At 44.8% G+C, this 19,773-nt stretch overlaps 1 protein-coding gene across 3 annotated transcripts in view; it reads right to left on the bottom strand.

The window, feature by feature from the left end:
* Window positions 1-19,773, bottom strand: part of LOC311108554 (kinase D-interacting substrate of 220 kDa B-like) — a 47,794-nt gene that overhangs the window by 10,590 nt on the left and 17,431 nt on the right. For 2 of the 3 annotated variants that reach the window (XM_084151209.1, XM_084151208.1), the window contains exons 16-23: window positions 19,461-19,750; window positions 19,084-19,224; window positions 14,655-14,892; window positions 13,579-13,667; window positions 9,160-9,304; window positions 7,859-8,021; window positions 6,580-6,758; window positions 5,855-6,090 (exon numbers count right to left, since the gene is read on the bottom strand). In XM_084151209.1, coding sequence (XP_084007335.1) covers window positions 5,855-6,090; window positions 6,580-6,758; window positions 7,859-8,021; window positions 9,160-9,304; window positions 13,579-13,667; window positions 14,655-14,892; window positions 19,084-19,224; window positions 19,461-19,750 — 1,481 coding nt within the window. Of the gene's footprint in view, window positions 1-5,155; window positions 5,282-5,854; window positions 6,091-6,579; window positions 6,759-7,858; window positions 8,022-9,159; window positions 9,305-13,578; window positions 13,668-14,654; window positions 14,893-19,083; window positions 19,225-19,460; window positions 19,751-19,773 lie in introns of all 3 variants that reach the window. The other variant, XM_084151207.1, reaches the window with a different exon arrangement.

Genomic DNA, 19,773 nt, shown 5'->3' on the forward strand with positions numbered 1-19,773 from the left:
GAGGAGAGAACATTAGAAAGACACACAGATGACAACATCATCGTCTTAGAGGAGAAAAAAACATTAGGGAGACAGACATTTCTTCAAGACAGGAAATAGAGAGAGAGAGAGAGAGAGAGAGAGTGCAGAGAGAGAGAGTAGAGCGAGAGAGAGTGGAGAGGGACAGAGTGGAGAGAGTGCAGAGAGTGGAGAGAGAGAGATAGAGGAGAGAGAGTGGAGAGAGAGTGGAGAGAGTGGAGAGAGAGCAATAGAGAGAGTAGAGGGAGAGAGAGTGGATAGAAAGAGTGGAGAGAGAGAGGGAGAGAGTGGAGAGAGTGTAGAGAGAGAGATATAGAGGAGAGAGAGTGGAGAGAGAGTGGAGAGAGTGAGAGACAGAGTAGAGAGAAATAGAGTGGAGAGAGAGTAGAGAGAGTGGAGAGAGAGAGGGAGAGAGTGAGAGAGAGAGCGGAGAGAGAGAGAGAGAGAGCGGAGAGAGAGAGAGGGCATGCCATCATTGTGAGGATGAGAATAATGTTTTTGACGTCTCTGCAGCGTTCAGTGTTTTTTAAGACAGTTGGATGCTGAAGTAGCAGGGTCAATGTTTCTGTGTTTCTAGTTTCTGTTTGTGTGTATGTGTGTAGGGCTCTAAATGAAAAATGTTCATTGGTAGCATTGGTGCTCCCAATTTATAAAAGTTAGGCTCACCACATGAAATCTAGGAGCACCAGAAATAATATTTGTAATTGATTGAGATACAGCCTATGTTGGGCCTACAGTGGGGAGAACAAGTATTTGATACACTGCTGATTTTGCAGGTTTTCCTACTTACAAAGCATGTAGAGGTCTGTAATTTTTATCATAGGTACACTTCAACTGTGAGAGACAGAATCTAAAACAAAAATCCAGAAAATCACATTGTATGATTTTTAAGTAATTAATTTGCATTTTATTGCATGACATAAGTATTTGATACATCAGAAAAGCAGAGCATAATATTTGGTACAGAAACCTTTGTTTGCAATTACAGAGATCATACGTTTCCTGTAGGTCTTGACCAGGTTTGCACACACTGCAGCAGGGATTTTGGCCCACTCCTCCATTCAGACCTTCTCCAGATCCTTCAGGTTTCGGGGCTGTCGCTGGGCAATACAGACTTTCAGCTCCCTCCAAAGATTTTCTATTGGGTTCAGGTCTGGAGACTGGCTAGGCCACTCCAGGACCTTGAGATGCTTCTTACGGAGCCACTCCTTAGTTGCCCTGGCTGTGTGTTTCGGGTCGTTGTCATGCTGGAAGACCCAGCCACGACCCATCTTCAATGCTCTTACTGAGGGAAGGAGGTTGTTGGCCAAGATCTCGCGATACATGGCCCCATCCATCCTCCCCTCAATACGGTGCAGTCGTCCTGTCCCCTTTGCAGAAAAGCATCCCCAAAGAATGATGTTTCCACCTCCATGCTTCACGGTTGGGATGGTGTTCTTGGGGTTGTACTCATCCTTCTTCTTCCTCCAAACACGGCGAGTGGAGTTTAGACCAAAAAGCTCTATTTTTGTCTCATCAGACCACATGACCTTCTCCCATTCCTCCTCTGGATCATCCATATGGTCATTGGCAAACTTCAGACGGGCCTGGACATGCGCTGGCTTGAGCAGGGGGACCTTGCGTGCGCTGCAGGATTTTAATCCATGACGGCGTAGTGTGTTACTAATGGTTTTCTTTGAGACTGTGGTCCCAGCTCTCTTCAGGTCATTGACCAGGTCCTGCCGTGTAGTTCTGGGCTGATCCCTCACCTTCCTCATGATCATTGATGCTCCACGAGGTGAGATCTTGCATGGAGCCCCAGACCGAGGGTGATTGACCGTCATCTTGAACTTCTTCCATTTTCTAATAATTGCGCCAACAGTTGTTGACTTCTCACCAAGCTGGTTGCCTATTGTCCTGTAGCCCATCCCAGCCTTGTGCAGGTCTACAATTTCATCCCTGATATCCTTACACAGCTCTCTGGCCATTGTGGAGAGGTTGGAGTCTGTTTGATTGAGTGTGTGGACAGGTGTCTTTTATACAGGTAACGAGTTCAAACAGGTGCAGTTAATACAGGTAATGAGTGGAGAACAGGAGGGCTTCTTAAAGAAAAACTAACAGGTCTGTGAGATCCGGAATTCTTACTGGTTGGTAGGTGATCAAATACTAATTTGCAATAAAATGCAAATTAATTACTTAAAAATCATACAATATGATTTTCTGGATTTTTGTTTTAGATTCCGTCTCTCACAGTTGAAGTGTACCTATGATAAAAATTACAGACCTCTACATGCTTTGTAAGTAGGAAAACCTGCAAAATCGGCATTGTATCAAATACTTGTTCTCCCCACTGTATATGAATTCTAGATACCTTTGAAGCATGTTGTGCCCTAGAAACTAATATGTAACGCTGTAAAGACATTAGGTTATTATAAAAGCTAAAATGTTTATACGAATAACAGTCATTGTTACAATTTGTGGAATATTAGGTTTCTACATTGTGTAAAAGCACTATTTTCCTATTGAGATGCATTAGATTGAAAATTGTACACTGTCTCTTTACAAACGTCAGATTTGTGATGACAACATGCAAGAGATCTGTAATTCATTCATTGCTATGATCAGTGATCTCCTGAAGAAGATATCCCTTTTCCTTTCTTTCTGTCCGCCAAATGTTTGGATATACTGGTAAAGTTACCAGGTTGTTAGCTAGCTAGCCAATGAGGTAACATGACTGAACAAAGTGTAAACAAGTGGTTAACGCGTGAGTAGTTTTAGAACAGCCTAGGACAAGGTTTATAAACTTAAAAAGCGGTCCCGGCGATCCGCTATAGATAAAAATGTTGCGTCGGTAATATGGGTCAGATCTTTTGACCTTGTTGAGCTAGAAGCAAACCATTTTCGCTGTAGTATTGGTGCAACCATGACCCTATCGAATCAGCTTTTTTCTCTAGGGCACTCGTAAACAACGGTACAGCGAAGCCTTATCACTACAACAATTATTATCTGGGAGATTTGTTTCCTAGTCGCACAGTGCTTTCAAAATAAAACTCCTGGTCGCACAGAAATATATTTTGTCGGATATGAGACCAAATAGGTTGCACATTAGAACCCTGTGTGTGTGTGTGTGTGTGTTGTGTGTGTGTGTGTGTGTTGTGTGTGTGTGTGTTGTGTGTGTGTGTGTTGTGTGTTGTGTGTGTTGTGTGTGTGTGTTGTGTGTGTGGTGTGTGTGGTGTGTGTGTGTGTGTGTGTTGTATGTGTGGTGTGTGTGTGTGTGTGTGTGTGTGTGTGTGTGTGTGTGTGTGTGTGTGTGCGTGTGTGTGTGTGTGTGTGTGTGTGGGGGGGGAGAAAGGGAGAGCGGAAGCATGTTTTTGCAATAGGGGGTGTGTTATCTCGTGAAATGAACATCTCTGTTAGAATCCCAATCAGAAGGCTCAAACAAACATATACAGTGGGGGAAAAAAGTATTTAGTCACCAATTGTGCAAGTTCTCCCACTTAAAAAGATGAGAGAGGCCTGTAATTTTCATCATAGGTACACGTCAATTATGACAGACAAATTGAGAAAAAGAAATCCAGAAAATCACATTGTAGGATTTTTAATGAATTTATTTGCAAATTATGGTGGAAAATAAGTATTTGGTTACCTACAAACAAGCAAGATTTCTGGCTCTCACAGACCTGTAACTTCTTCTTTAAGAGGCTCCTCTGTCGTCCACTCGTTACCTGTATTAATGGCACCTGTTTGAACTTGTTATCAGTATAAAAGACACCTGTCCACAACCTCAAACAGTCACACTCCAAACTCCACTATGGCCAAGACCAAAGAGCTGTCAAAGGACACCAGAAACAAAATTGTAGACCTGCACCAGGCTGGGAAGACTGAATCTGCAATAGGTAAGCAGCTTGGTTTGAAGAAATCAACTGTGGGAGCAATTATTAGGAAATGGAAGACATACAAGACCACTGATAATCTCCCTCGATCTGGGGCTCCACGCAAGATCTCACCCCGTGGGGTCAAAATGATCACAAGAACGGTGAGCAAAAATCCCAGAACCACACGGGGGGACCTAGTGAATGACCTGCAGAGAGCTGGGACCAAAGTAACAAAGCCTACCATCAGTAACACACTACGCCGCCAGGGACTCAAATCCTGCAGTGCGAGACGTGTCCCCCTGCTTAAGCCAGTACATGTCCAGGCCCGTCTGAAGTTTGCTAGAGTGCATTTGGATGATCCAGAAGAGGATTGGGAGAATGTCATATGGTCAGATGAAACCAAAATAGAACTTTTTGGTAAAAACTCAACTCGTCGTGTTTGGAGGACAAAGAATGCTGAGTTGCATCCAAAGAACACCATACCTACTGTGAAGCATGGGGGTGGAAACATCATGCTTTGGGGCTGTTTTTCTGCAAAGGGACCAGGACGACTGATCCGTGTAAAGGAAAGAATGAATGGGGCCATGTATCGTGAGATTTTGAGTGAAAACCTCCTTCCATCAGCAAGGGCATTGAAGATGAAACGTGGCTGGGTCTTTCAGCCTGACAATGATCCCAAACACACCGCCCGGGCAACAAAGGAGTGGCTTCGTAAGAAGCATTTCAAGGTCCTGGAGTGGCCTAGCCAGTCTCCAGATCTCAACCCCATAGAAAATCTTAGGAGGGAGTTGAAAGTCCGTGTTGCCCAGCGACAGCCCCAAAACATCACTGCTCTAGAGGAGATCTGCATGGAGGAATGGGCCAAAATACCAGCAACAGTGTGTGAAAACCTTGTGAAGACTTACAGAAAACGTTTGACCTGTGTCATTGCCAACAAAGGGTATATAACTAAGTATTGAGAAACTTTTGTTATTGACCAAATACTTATTTTCCACCATAATTTGCAAATAAATTCATTAAAAATCCTACAATGTGATTTTCTGGATTTTTTTCTTCTCATTTTGTCTGTCATAGTTGACGTGTACCTATGATGAAAATTACAGGCCTCTCTCATCTTTTTAAGTGGGAGAACTTGCACAATTGGTGGCTGACTAAATACTTTTTTCCCCCACTGTATAAGCTAATGACAATACTTTCTCTATCTATAACATGGTTATACATCCATTTTAGATTAACTATCTCTATGCACTACCTCGCACTAGGTCTAATACTCTAATACTTACGAGTCCACTGCTCGGATCCCAGGGATAGCCACTTTTAAGTGGGAATGGGCGTGGTGGAGGAGCATGAACAGGGAAACTGCCCACGTAATGGCGTGGCAGCTGATAAACATGATGGGGGAAATATGGCTGGAGGGAGGGGAATACCAGGAGAAAGGAAACACGTTTAACATGGGGTAAAATAAATACAACACTTAAATATGAAACCAGCGTAACAATGAGTGAGGTGCCTGATTATGAGACATTATGAGATAGAGACTGAAGCAAATTAAACAGTCACAGCATGTCAAATACACTGTAAGTATGTATGTATCTACGTACAAACAAGAGGTCACACAGTACAAACACCTCATCATGTTACAGCAGAGACTTCAACTTAAATGGGAACTATCAATAACAGGACAGCTCTGTAAATTATAAACCAGAAGTGTCCAGCAAAGTGAGAAGGGGGACGATAACATAAAAATGACTGAAAGGGTGGTGGTAAATGTAGGCAAAGGAACGTGTCGAGGTTCAAAGCCCTTTGTTTTGTTGCAGAGGCCGTCAGTGATCGCTTACCTGGCAGCATACGACTGAATGAGTTAACTGACACGATATAGACCTAGAGCCAGACGATTTACGTTTGGAGCTAGGCCCTTCTCAGTCCTATATGGAATAACAATGTTCTTGGCGACATGAGGGTGTTCTTTCTAATACACTCACCCTGTTATAGAAGGGGTGCTGGGGGCCAGCCATACCACTGTAGTTGCTGCTGTGGGGCGGTGGGGACAGCAGCCCTGGGGGGTTGAAGGGCCCGTTGAAGGAGGTGGAGGGAGGGCAGGCGGACATGCCTGACTGCTGGCTGTAGACTGAGGTGGGGCGGGGAGCGGCTTCCTGCAGGGGCAGGCTGGGATAGGTCCCTGCTCTGATGCTCATCTGCTCCCTGGCAGCCCGCACATCTGGGGGGAGAGAAGAGGGAGACAGACAGGCAAAGATACATTTGTCATTAAAGGTAGTAAAAAAATAAGTCTGGAAGAAAAGTTGGATCTGCACGTATGGACATTAAACCATATGACTTAACTGTAATGACATCCAAAAGCCAACAGTTGTACTTGCCTACATCATATCGACAAAAGGTTTTGGACTGACTGTGGAACCCTACTTATTTGACACAGACACAGCTAGCTATGCCCCCCCTGACCTGCAGCATGCACGGCTGGGGAGAGGAATGCAAACATAGATACATTGAAAGAGTTTCAATAAAAATAGTTGAAATCAGTCGTTTAACTCCGTCTAAAATATTGACATTAACCCATCTGACAAATTCGTTATACATCCCAAAATCTGCAAGTTGTTATTCAAGTTGGAAAGAGAATGGATGCATATTTCCAAAACGTATTGGAACCCTGATTATTTGGAGACACAAACACAAATATGCTCTCCCTCACCTGCAATGATCTCTCGTAGTTTGGGGTCGAGGTTGACGGTGCAGGGTAGGAAGGTTTTGATGTCGCGCGCGTTGAGGACGGGTGTACGGGAGGAGAGGAACACCTCGAAGCTACGCACGTCCCCGTCAATCTCCAACAGGGGCTCCACGTCTTTAGTGGTGGGAATGTTCTTGGAGATCCTAAAACACCAGAGATAAAAGTTCAAAAAGCCATTACAAACCCATCTTTGTAAGACTGAAGCCTAATGAAGACAGGCGAGGAAAGAGCTATAGCTCTTCCAGACTGAAAGGTTGCTTCTTTAGTTTGACATTTTTCACAGCTGACCAACAAAAACATTTAAAAACAAAAAGATATATAAAACATAAAATATATCTTTATCCAAAAACGGGGAGCTTCATGGAGTCTTTTGAATGACATAATATTGTATTTGGAGTGACAATGAAGGAAATTTAAATCATTCAGGGACAAAAACGTGAATAGAACATACGTCATGTAATTGACATTAAAATACAATAACCCAACCAATGGGACGCAATTATAATGAGGATTCAACCAATTAAACTAATCCTTATTGCCCAGTGACTAATCAGACTGTTTCATAACGTCAGAGTCTGTGTCTGTGTTCCAAATGGCACCCTGTTCCCTATATAGTGCACTACTTTTGACCAGAGCCCTAAGGGCCTTGGTCAAAAGTAGTGCACTATATAGGGAATAGTATTGGCCTTGGTCAAAAGTAGTGCACTATATAGGGAATAGTATTGGTCCTGGTCTAACGTAGTGCACTATATAGGGAATAGTATTGGTCCTGGTCTAAAGTAGTGCACTATATAGGGAATAGGGTGCCATTAAGGACACAATCATCTTCAATAACGTTCAACTGTTAGTTTTAAGACTATTAGTTTGAAGATTAGTAATTCAAAACAATCCTCTCTCAATGGATCAGTGGGAGTTGATTAAGTTAATTTATTATTTCTTCAATAATAACTTTTCCACTTGTGTCTTTTTGTGAAAATGTAGTTATTCTTTGGCCTCACATTTTCAGACAGATCCTTCAAAATTAAATAAAATCCTCTCATGCAACTAAACAGTTCCAATGTTCTATAATTAGGACAGGTGTTTTAAGAAGACCTTTTAAAGTCGGGAAAGGGGGTTAGGAACCTACATTACCTCTGGTAGATGGTCTTGAGGGTGGCACAGTTTTAGGTGGGTAGAGGGGGACTACAGTATATTACCTCTGCTAGATGGTCTTGGATGTAATTTTACAGGGTCTCTACATTACCTCTCATAGATAGTCTTGAGGGCGGCCTGGTCAGGGATGCCGTCAGTCTCCTCTAGGAACAAGATGAGCCAGGAGGTCCTGTACGGCCACGTCTCAGTAAGGTTGATCCACGATGCCAGGCGGTCCCAGTTAAACGTAATCTGATTTGCCCTCAGCAGACGACCTATAGACAGACCAGCATTGTGTAAGTCAGACTGGACAGAACTAATGTGCATTCCTCAACTAAATCCATCCATAATCTGTACGGTCCCATTGTAAACTCAGTGGGTAAACTTGTGGTAAACAAAGCGTGTGTGTGTTAGCTTAGGATTTTCATAAATGACATCTCTAATTTAAAATGTCGATACAAGAAGGGAAGGGGTGTGTTTGCGAAAACGCACTATAGGCGCATCTCTCTCCAGAATGTGCTTTGTGCGCATTCATTGTTTCATTGTGTGAATTGTTTGTTAATGTCTATTGTTTTATATATTTTGCTTGAGCATGCATAGAAGTACCTGGCCTGTGCGCAAATGTAGGCCTATAGAAGTTCCCATTTGGGCATGTCTGATAGTAGCCTATTTATGATTGTCTTAACTCACCACTTCTTATGAACTGCAGAGCTTCTCAAAGTATTTTTTTGTCACCTCACACAGAAAGCCAACAGAGTGTTGTACATCCACTGCGAATGACAATAGTTCCTCACTGTATTAGAAAAATCTTTCCAACACTCTCCTTATCGATGGACTTAAGTAACCTCCGCGCCTCGGTGTGAAATAGCAACATATTGCTGATCCCATATCTCCAGTGGAAAGTCATAAAATAGGCTACCTGAACAGCTGTGTCTGGGAAACAGTTTGGGCCCAGTTGAAACAATGTTGCAAGTTCGCTATAACAAGAGCACAAGCCAGACAGAGAGCCGCAGACAGGCGGAGAAAGATGAATTCTATTGACTGAACCAAATGCCATGCATAGCAAATGTGATTTATTGAGGATATTTATTTTCATCAGGATATTTTCTTCTTCAAATATAATTTCAGATCTGGTTGATATTTCACATATTTTCAGACAAATTCGAGGTCCATGGCCACCGAGCGTGATCCGACACGGGATCCGAGGGTCAACAACAGAATTTTGGATCCGACCTGTTCGGATCTTGGGTAATCGGGTTCGGGTAGATCTGTGAAGACCTCTAGTGTGTGTGTGTGTCTGTGTGTGTGTGTGCGCGTGTGCATGAGTATATGGGCGCACGTGGTTGTGCATGTGTAGGTGTGTCCATATGTGTGTGTGTGACGCGCGAGTAAACGTGGGTGTGTGTGACCCACCTGTGACAGAGACGATGTTGAGCAGCCTCCTCATGGTCTGGGGGCTGATGTCACTGAACCAGTCTTCTGTCACCAGCAGCTTGCTCAGGTCAAAGGACATCTGCCGTGTCACCGTCCTCTGCATCTGACGCCGCCGGTACGTGTCCTATGCACAGAGATACGGTTGGGTGGTATCCAGATTTTCATACCGTCATACCATTTCTGTACCATACCGGGGTATACGGTATTACCGGAACTGCACACAAGGGGCGCTATTTTTTAAAATGTGTATAATATATACAGTACCAGTCAAAAGTTTGGAAACACCTACTCATTCAAGGGTTTTTCTTTATTTTTTACATTGTAGAATAATAGTGAAGACATCAAAACTATGAAATAACACATATGGAATCATGTAGTAACCAAAAAAGTGTTATACAAATCAAAATATATTATATATTTGAGATTCTTCAAATAGCCACCCTTTGCCTTGATGACAACTTTGCACACTCTTGGCATTCTCTCAACCAGCTTCATGAGGTAGTCCCCTGGAATGCATTCAAATTAACAGGTGTGACTTCTTAAAAGTTCATTTGTGGAATTTCTTTCCTTCTTAAAGCGTTTGAGCAAATCAGTTGGGTTGTACACAGAAGATAGCCCTATTTGGTAAAAGACTCAGCTCAAATAAGCAAAGAGAAATTACAATCTATCATTACTTTAAGACATGAAGGTCAGTCAATACGGAACATTTCAAGAACTTTTAAAGTTTCTTTAAGTGCAGTCGCAAAAACCATCAAGCGCTATGATGAAACTGGCTCTCATGAAGACCGCCACAGGAATGAAAGACCCAGAGTTACCTCTGCTGCAGAGGTTAAGTTCATTAGAGTTACCTGCCTCAGAAAATAAATGCTTCACAGAGCAAGTCATAGACACATCTCAACATCAAATGTTCAGAGGGGACTGTGTGAATCAGGCTTTCATGGTCGAATTGCTTCAAAGAAACCACTACTAAATGACTCCAATAAGAAGAAGAGACCTGCTTGGGCCAAGAAACACGAGCAATGGACATTAGACAGGTGGAAATCTGTCCTTTGGTCTGGAGTCCAAATTGGAGATTTTTGGTTCCAACCGCTGTGTCTTTGTGAGACGCGGTGTGGGTGAACGGATTATCTCTGCATGTGTAGTTCCCACCGTAAAGCATGGAGAAGGAGGTGTTATGGTGTGGGGGTGCTTTGCTGGTGACACTGTCTGTGATTTATTTAGAATTCAAGGCACCCCTGGTTTGGGCTTAGTGGGACTATCATTTGTTTTTCAACAGGACAATGACCCAACACACCTTCAGGCTATGTAAGGGCTATTTTACCAAGAAGAGAGTGATGGAGTGCTGCATCAGATGACCTGGCCTCCACAATCCCCCAAACTCAACCAAATTGAGATGGTTTGGGATGAGTCGGATGGCAGAGTGAAGGAAAAGCAGCTAACAAGTGCTCAGCATATGTGGGAACTCCTTCAAGACTGTTGGAAAAGCATTCCAGGTGAAGCTGTCGAGCGAGAATTGATCACTTTAATAAAAAAAACTTCTGAAAATGACCACAAAATCTACTGTGGATTCCCATGCAGATAGTTTCTTCATGTTGCGTTTATATTTTTGTTCAGTGTATATATACACTATATATTCAAAAGTATTTGTACCCCCCTTCAAATTAGTGGATTTGGCTATTTCAGCCACACCCATTGCTGACAGGTGTATAAAATCGAGCACACAGCCATGCAATCTCCATAGACAAACATTGGCAGTAGAATGGCCTTACTGAAGAGCTCAAATCAAATCAAATTGTATTTGCCACATGTGCCGAATACAACAGGTGTAGACCTTACAGTGAAATACTTACTTACAAGCCCTTAACCAACAATGCAGTTTTAAGAAAAATAAGTGTTAAGTAAAAAATAGATGACAATGCAAATAGTCCGGGTAGCCATGATTAGCTGTTCAGGAGTCTTATGGCTTGGGGGTAGATGCTGTTAAGAAGCCTTTTGGACCTAGACTTGGCGCTCCGGTACCGCTTGCCATGCGGTAGCAGAGAGAACAGTCTGTGACTAGGGTGGCTGGAGTCTTTGACGATTTTTAGGCATTGTGCATGGTGATCTTAGGCTTGTGACTTTCAACGTGGCACCGTCATATGATGCCACCTTTCCAACAAGTCAGTTAGTAAAATGTCTGCCCTGCTAGAGCTGCCGCGGTCATTTGTAAGTGCTGTTATTGTGAAGTGGAAACGTCTAGGAGCAACAACGGCTCAGCCTCGAAGTGGTAGGTCACACAAGCTCACAGAACGGGACCGCCGAGTGCTGAAGTGCGTAAAAATCATCTGACCTCTGTTGCAACACTCACTACCGAGTTCCAAACTGCCTCTGGAAGGAACATCAGCACAATAACTGTTTGTCGGGAGCTTCATGAAATGGGTTTCCATGGCCGAGCAGCCGCATGCAAGCTTAAGATCACCATGCGCAATGCCAAGCGTCGGCTGGAGTGGTGTAAAGCTAGCTGCCATTGGAGCAGTGGAAACGCGTTCTCTGGAGGGATGAATCACGCTTCACCATATGGCAGTCCGACGGATGCGTAGTGCCAACTGTAAAGTTTGGTGGAGGAGGAATAATGGTCTGGGGTTGTTTTTCATGGTTCGGGCTAGTCCCCTTAGTTCCAGTGAAGGGAAATCTTAACGCTACAGCATACAAAGTCATTCTAGACGATTCTGTGCTTCCAACTTTGTGGCAATAGTTTGGGGAAGGCCCTTTCCTGTTTCAGCATGACAATGCCCCGGGGCACAAAGCGAGGTCCATACAGAAATGGTTTGTCGAGATCAGTGTGGAAGAACTTGACTGGCCTGCACAGAGCCCTGACCTCAACCCCATCGAACACCTTTGGGATGAATTGGAATGTCGCTTGCGAGCCAGGCCTAATCGCCCAACATCAGTGCCCGACCTCACAAATGCTCTTGTGGCTGAATGGAAGCAAGTCCCCGCAGCAATGTTCCAACATCTAGTGGAAAGCCTTCCCAGAAGAGTGGAGGCTATTATAGCAGCAAAGTGGGGACCAACTCCATATTAATGCCCATGATTTTGGAAGGAGATGTTTGACGAGCAGGTGTCCACATACTATTGGTCATTTAGAGAAAATGGGAAAATAACAGAAAAAGTTGATAAATTGGGTCTGAGATTTGGTACAGCTCCTTGAGTACACAACACCTGGGGTCTCATTAGAATAAGAGGGGCTTGGGGGGTAAGGTTAAAGGAGCAATCTGCAGTTATTTAACAAAGCAGTGACCCCGCTACTGTTTTGGTAAAAAGCTGAGGGATAGGGCTGGAGAAATGTAACCACTCTCAAATGCATAGACAGAGCTATGGATGCAAGGACTGACCATCCATGATATCAAAATTATAGTTTTAACCATGATTTGAGGCTATACAGAGTTTGTTTCCATTTACGTTGTTTACAAACATTGGGATAAAAAAAACGCTTTTGGGTTATTTTGGGTCCTGATGGGGTACGACAGTTGAACTAAGCTCATGAGGCATTTCTAAGTTATATTCTTTAAGAATCAATGGGTACATATCATTAAATTATTTCGTTCCAAAATGGATGCAGCAACTGCAGATGGCCCCTTTAAGGTTAGGGTAGGTTACAGGTGGAGTGTTGGCAGTAGACGGGTGGAAGTAGCCTGATCGCTGTGTTCACCATTCTGTTTTACTGCGCGTATCAGTCTGGCCTTTCTCCAATAGCTGAGCAGACATAGCATAGGGTCAAACAGTCTCAATGTTGAGGAATGCCAGACTGATGAGTGAAGTGGAATAGAATGGTGAACGCAGCAATCAGGCTGGTTCCACTCACACTAAACTCACACTAAACTGCACATCATGTGGCTTGGTGGGGGAGAAACGACAGTAGATTGGATTAAGCCTCATTGGATTAAAGTCACAGTGAGCACATTAGCTGGACAGTCACACTGGGGTCTAAAAACACAATTGAGTCAAAAGCTCCTAATACTCAGAAGTTGTAGTTATTCCCTATTGCGTATTTCCAGCTATTGGCTTGTTACTGGCTGCATTCCAAATGGCGCCCTATTTACTTTATAGTGCAGTACTTTTGACCAGAAAAAAAAACCTGTGCACTATAAAGGGAATGGATCAAAGCACCTGCATATGACAGCCTGTTAATGTGTAGACGTGTGGTTATTATATTGATTTAATGATGACACCTCTGAAGTCCTTTGACGATACTGTTGGTGACGGGCGGTGTTGACCCATATGCCTGTACTCTTTGGGAACCAACCAGATTGGGGTCAAGCACCAGGCCACACACTCACACTCACACTCACACACATACACATACATACTCACACTCACACACTCACACACTCACACACACACTCTTCTCTCTCTTACCCTGCGGTTCAGGGTTGTCTTGCTGCCAAACTTGGTCATCTCTCCGATGCTGTGCTGGGATAGCTTCCTGTCCAGCTCCTCATGCCAGCCTGAACACAGAGACCAACAAAGACAGGAGATGAGAAACCAGAGCTAATATTAGCCAATGATTTGACACATTCAGTTAAGTGTGTGCCGGTGTACATGCATATATCTGAATGCGAAGGTGGATGTGAGTGTGTTCATTTGTGTGTGTGTATGCCTGAATGTGTGTGTTCATGTGTGTACATGCCCATGTGTTTGTGTGTGTGTGTGGTCTCAGATTTTTACGTCTCCTTTCATACAGGGCGCGTGTGTGTGTGTGTGATAGAGTCCGTCTTTACCGTCTGAGTGGTATGGATTACCGTCTGAGTGGTATGGATTACCGTCTGAGTGGTATGGATTACCGTCTGAGTGGTATGGATTACCGTCTGAGTGGTATGGATTACCGTCTGAGTGGTATGGATTACCGTCTGAGTGGTATGGATTACCGTCTGAGTGGTATGGATTACCGTCTGAGTGGTATGGATTACCGTCTGAGTGGTATGGACTACCGTCTGAGTGGTATGGACTACCGTCTGAGTGGTATGGATTACCGTCTGAGTGGTATGGATTACCGTCTGAGTGGTATGGATTACCGTCTGAGTGGTATGGATTACCGTCTGAGTGGTATGGATTACCGTCTGAGTGGTATGGATTACCGTCTGAGTGGTATGGATTACCGCCTGAGTGGTATGGATTACCGTCTGAGTGGTATGGACTACCGTCTGAGTGGTATGGATTACCGTCTGAGTGGTATGGATTACCGTCTGAGTGGTATGCATTACCGTCTGAGTGGTATGGATTACCGTCTGAGTGGTATGGATTACCGTCTGAGTGGTATGGATTACCGTCTGAGTGGTATGGATTACCGTCTGAGTGGTATGGATTACCGTCTGAGTGGTATGGATTACCGTCTGAGTGGTATGGATTACCGTCTGAGTGATATGGATTACCGTCTGAGTGGTATGGATTACCGTCTGAGTGGTATGGATTACCGTCTGAGTGGTATGGATTACCGTCTGAGTTTCCGGTGTCTCCGTTAGCAGGCGCTGCTACACACATCTTTCTGGCGCTGCTCAACCCCCGGCTGTTGAGGAAGACCGGCAGGTGGACGATGTTTCTCATGTAGTCATGGCCGTTGATGTTGGAGTCCCTGAGCACGCTGTTCAGGTTCTGGTTGATGGCCTTGATGATGATGTGGGGGTCGCTGGCGAAGATGGAGATGAAAGGGCCTTTGGAGAAGAGCACTCTCACCTGGTGGAGAGGAGAAGAACAGGGTACATATTTTATTTTATTTTTACCTTTATTTAACCAGGAAAAGCCCATTGAGACCCAGAGTCTCTTTTTCAAAGGAGACCTGGCCCGGAAGGCATCAACAATCAATACATTACAGAATAAAACATACAACAATACAACGCAACAACATGATCCAGCCTAAAAAAAGCATTTACACTCCTCTGTAACAGAGTCTCCCATCAACATTTTAAATTCATTCCGTGGCACTAACATATCTAGATGAAGCATGGGTTGTAGACTATTCCATGCCCCTGGTGCACAAGACGAGAAGGCAGTCTTGCCTAATACTGTAAATGTCCTGAGGACTTTAAGTAGCAACCACCTAGCAGACCGGGTCTGGTAACCGCTGGTGGTGAAGGAGACCAGACTACAGTAGCAACCACCTAGCAGACCGGGTCTGGTAACCGCTGGTGGTGAAGGAGACCAGACTACAGTAGCAACCACCTAGCAGACCGGGTCTGGTAACCGCTGGTGGTGAAGGAGACCAGACTACAGTAGCAACCACCTAGCAGACCGGGTCTGGTAACCGCTGGTGGTAAAGGAGACCAGACTACAGTAGCAACCACCTAGCAGACCAGGTATGGTAACCGCTGGTGGTGAAGGAGACCAGACTACAGTAGCAACCACCTAGCAGACCGGGTCTGGTAACCGCTGGTGGTGAAGGAGACCAGACTACAGTAGCAACCACCTAGCAGACCAGGTATGGTAACCGCTGGTGGTGAAGGAGACCAGACTACAGTAGCAACCACCTAGCAGACCGGGTCTGGTAACCGCTGGTGGTGAAGGAGACCAGACTACAGTAGCAACCACCTAGCAGACCGGGTCTGGTAACCGCTGGTGGTGAAGGAGACCAGACTACAGTAGCAACCACCTAGCAGACCGGGTCTGGTAACCGCTGGTGGTGAAGGAGACCAGACTACAGTAGCAACCACCTAGCAGACCGGGTCTGGTAACCGCTGGTGGTGAAGGAGACCAGACTACAGAGGTAAAGAGGGAGTTTACCAAAAATGACTTTGTAGATGAACACATACAAATGTAGCTTTCTGCGCATATAAAGTGAGGTCCAACCCACCATTTGGTACAAGGTGCAATGGTGGGTGAGTGACTTGGCATTTGTAATAAAGCAAAAGGACGCATGATAAACAGAGTCCAGTCCCTGTAAGACAGAGGAGGCTGCATGCGAATACAACAAGTCACCATAATCAATTACAGAGAGAAAAGTGGCCTGAACAAGCTTCTTTCTAGCCATAAGCGGGAAGCAAGCCTTATTACGAGAAAAAATAAAATATATATTTTTTAAGCTTCCTCACAAGATTATCCATAAACTTTAAAGGACAACTTGCCATCCAACCATATACCTAGGTATCCTTTTTCAAAGGAGACCTGGCCCGGAAGGCATCAACAATCAATACATTACAGAATAAAACATACAACAATACAACGCAACAACATGATCCAGCCTAAAAAAAGCATTTACACTCCTCTGTAACAGAGTCTCCCATCAACATTTTAAATTCATTCCGTGGCACTAACATATCTAGATGAAGCATGGGTTGTAGACTATTCCATGCCCCTGGTGCACAAGACGAGAAGGCAGTCTTGCCTAATACTGTAAATGTCCTGAGGACTTTAAGTAGCAACCACCTAGCAGACCGGGTCTGGTAACCGCTGGTGGTGAAGGAGACCAGACTACAGTAGCAACCACCTAGCAGACCGGGTCTGGTAACCGCTGGTGGTGAAGGAGACCAGACTACAGTAGCAACCACCTAGCAGACCGGGTCTGGTAACCGCTGGTGGTGAAGGAGACCAGACTACAGTAGCAACCACCTAGCAGACCGGGTCTGGTAACCGCTGGTGGTGAAGGAGACCAGACTACAGTAGCAACCACCTAGCAGACCGGGTCTGGTAACCGCTGGTGGTGAAGGAGACCAGACTACAGTAGCAACCACCTAGCAGACCGGGTCTGGTAACCGCTGGTGGTGAAGGAGACCAGACTACAGTAGCAACCACCTAGCAGACCGGGTCTGGTAACCGCTGGTGGTGAAGGAGACCAGACTACAGTAGCAACCACCTAGCAGACCGGGTCTGGTAACCGCTGGTGGTGAAGGAGACCAGACTACAGTAGCAACCACCTAGCAGACCGGGTCTGGTAACCGCTGGTGGTGAAGGAGACCAGACTACAGTAGCAACCACCTAGCAGACCGGGTCTGGTAACCGCTGGTGGTGAAGGAGACCAGACTACAGTAGCAACCACCTAGCAGACCAGGTATGGTAACCGCTGGTGGTGAAGGAGACCAGACTACAGTAGCAACCACCTAGCAGACCGGGTCTGGTAACCGCTGGTGGTGAAGGAGACCAGACTACAGTAGCAACCACCTAGCAGACCGGGTCTGGTAACCGCTGGTGGTGAAGGAGACCAGACTACAGTAGCAACCACCTAGCAGACCGGGTCTGGTAACCGCTGGTGGTGAAGGAGACCAGACTACAGTAGCAACCACCTAGCAGACCGGGTCTGGTAACCGCTGGTGGTGAAGGAGACCAGACTACAGAGGTAAAGAGGGAGTTTACCAAAAATGACTTTGTAGATGAACACATACAAATGTAGCTTTCTGCGCATATAAAGTGAGGTCCAACCCACCATTTGGTACAAGGTGCAATGGTGGGTGAGTGACTTGGCATTTGTAATAAAGCAAAAGGACGCATGATAAACAGAGTCCAGTCCCTGTAAGACAGAGGAGGCTGCATGCGAATACAACAAGTCACCATAATCAATTACAGAGAGAAAAGTGGCCTGAACAAGCTTCTTTCTAGCCATAAGCGGGAAGCAAGCCTTATTACGAGAAAAAATAAAATATATATTTTTTAAGCTTCCTCACAAGATTATCCATAAACTTTAAAGGACAACTTGCCATCCAACCATATACCTAGGTATTTGTAGGATGACACTTTTTCAATGGATAAGCCACCAGATGTGACAATGCTAACCTTCTCTGGCTGAGTGGGAGCTCTGGTAAAGGTCATGAATTTTGTTTTTTTGTACATTCAAGACCAGTTTGAGACCATAAAGGGAGGTCTGCAGTGACTGAAAAGCAGTCTGGAGCTCTTTCAACAGCCTGAACGAAGAAGGAGTACATGAATATATGACTGTATTATCTGCATATAGATGCAACTTTGCTGGTTGCGTCCCATTTCCCAAATCATTAATAAAAATTCAGAACAACACAGGAGCTAAAATGGAACCCTGGGGCACACCTCTATTAATTTCAAGAAAGCTGACTTTTCTGTCAGAAAGATAGTTCCTAAAATAATTTACTGCCCCTTCACTGAGACCAATGTTACTGAGTCTAGCTAGCAACAATTCATGGTCAACTGAATCAAATGCCTTTGATAAATCAACAAACAGAACAGCACAATGTTGCTTTTTATCAAGTGCATTTATGATGTCATTTGCCACTGACATAGCTGCATTTTTGGTGCTGTGCCCTGATCTAAAGCCAGACTGAAGCCTGCTTAGTATGTTCTGGTGAGGTGAGTGGGAAACAAAGATGTGTGTGTGTGTGTGTGTGTGGTGGATACAGCATATTCGTTTGTTCTAAAACTCTTTCCGCTACAGCTCACAGTCAGCTAATAACTCCATTATCCCAATGTGCAAAAGACCTTGAAATATTAGATTTTGTGACTGCTATCAAATGTCTAGAAGAATTGCTCTAAACGTATGAGGGATGGTGCTTATTATTACAAAGACATCATGCATAAAAGATCCATTATTTCCTCAGACCAAAGATGTAATTAGTAAACAAGAAACAGCTGGTTCAGATGACCATGCCCCTCAAATACTAGATTAAAGACAATTATATTACTGTAAATAATAAGAAAAACCATGACAGCTTCTGGAATCTTTGTGACTGATGTATAACTACGTACTGTATAACTAGGTCATCTTTGCTCTCTTGGGAAAGATCGTCTTCGGAAATTTGCAACACAAAGTGTGAGACGGTCCAAACAGTTGGTCAAAACCGTTACGTTCCTGTTCAGAGTGATACTGTATACCCTATCACCCTGTGACTGTGTGTGTGTGTGTGTGTGTTCATTTGTGTGTGTATGTGCCCGCGTGCTGCATGTGTGTGTGTGTGTGTGTTTGTGTCTTACCGTATCCAGCATCTGCAGTACTTTGTCCTGTTCACAGGAGTCCAGACCGTCTATGATGACAGCCAGACGAGTCTGGTTCTGAGTGAAGCCATCGATGGTCTTAGCCATCCTCGCCATCAGCTCCACCTCATTCTTCAACACCTGAGGAGGGAGGAGAGAGAGAGAGAGAGAGAGAGAGAGAGAGAGAGAGAGAGAGAGAGAGAGGAGGATGTGTGAGAAAGGCCATACCAGCCTTACAAGCCAGTGATATGGTGAGAGGAGGAATCAAACATCAAACAGCTGTATGTGTGTGTGTGTGTGTGTGTGTGTGTGTGTGTGTGTGTGTATGTGTTTCCAAGTGATTGCGCGCATATATACGACTCGCCTTCCATCCCTACCTTCATGAAGCCCTCGCTCTTGAGCTTGTGCATCTTGTTGGCGGCGCTGTGCAGCCTCTTCCTCTGAGAGTTGAGCACCGAGTCGGCCACCTGCCACCAGGTCCGGCAGTTGAGCACCAGTGCCAGGCCCACCGCGCTGGCCATGGCGATCAGCACGGCATTCACCGTCTGGTTGGCCCCGTCTACCTTGAAGACGGCGAGGAGTGCCATGCCAGTGATCAGGCAGCCCAGGATGAAGACGAAGATGACGAAGGAGGGAATGCAGCAAGTCTTCTTCCACTTCTTCTTCCCTAAAATACAATATGTTTTTAAA

Source organism: Coregonus lavaretus, assembly GCF_964263955.1.
Source record: "Coregonus lavaretus genome assembly, chromosome: 33".
In the NCBI taxonomy this organism is placed as follows: domain Eukaryota; kingdom Metazoa; phylum Chordata; class Actinopteri; order Salmoniformes; family Salmonidae; genus Coregonus; species Coregonus lavaretus.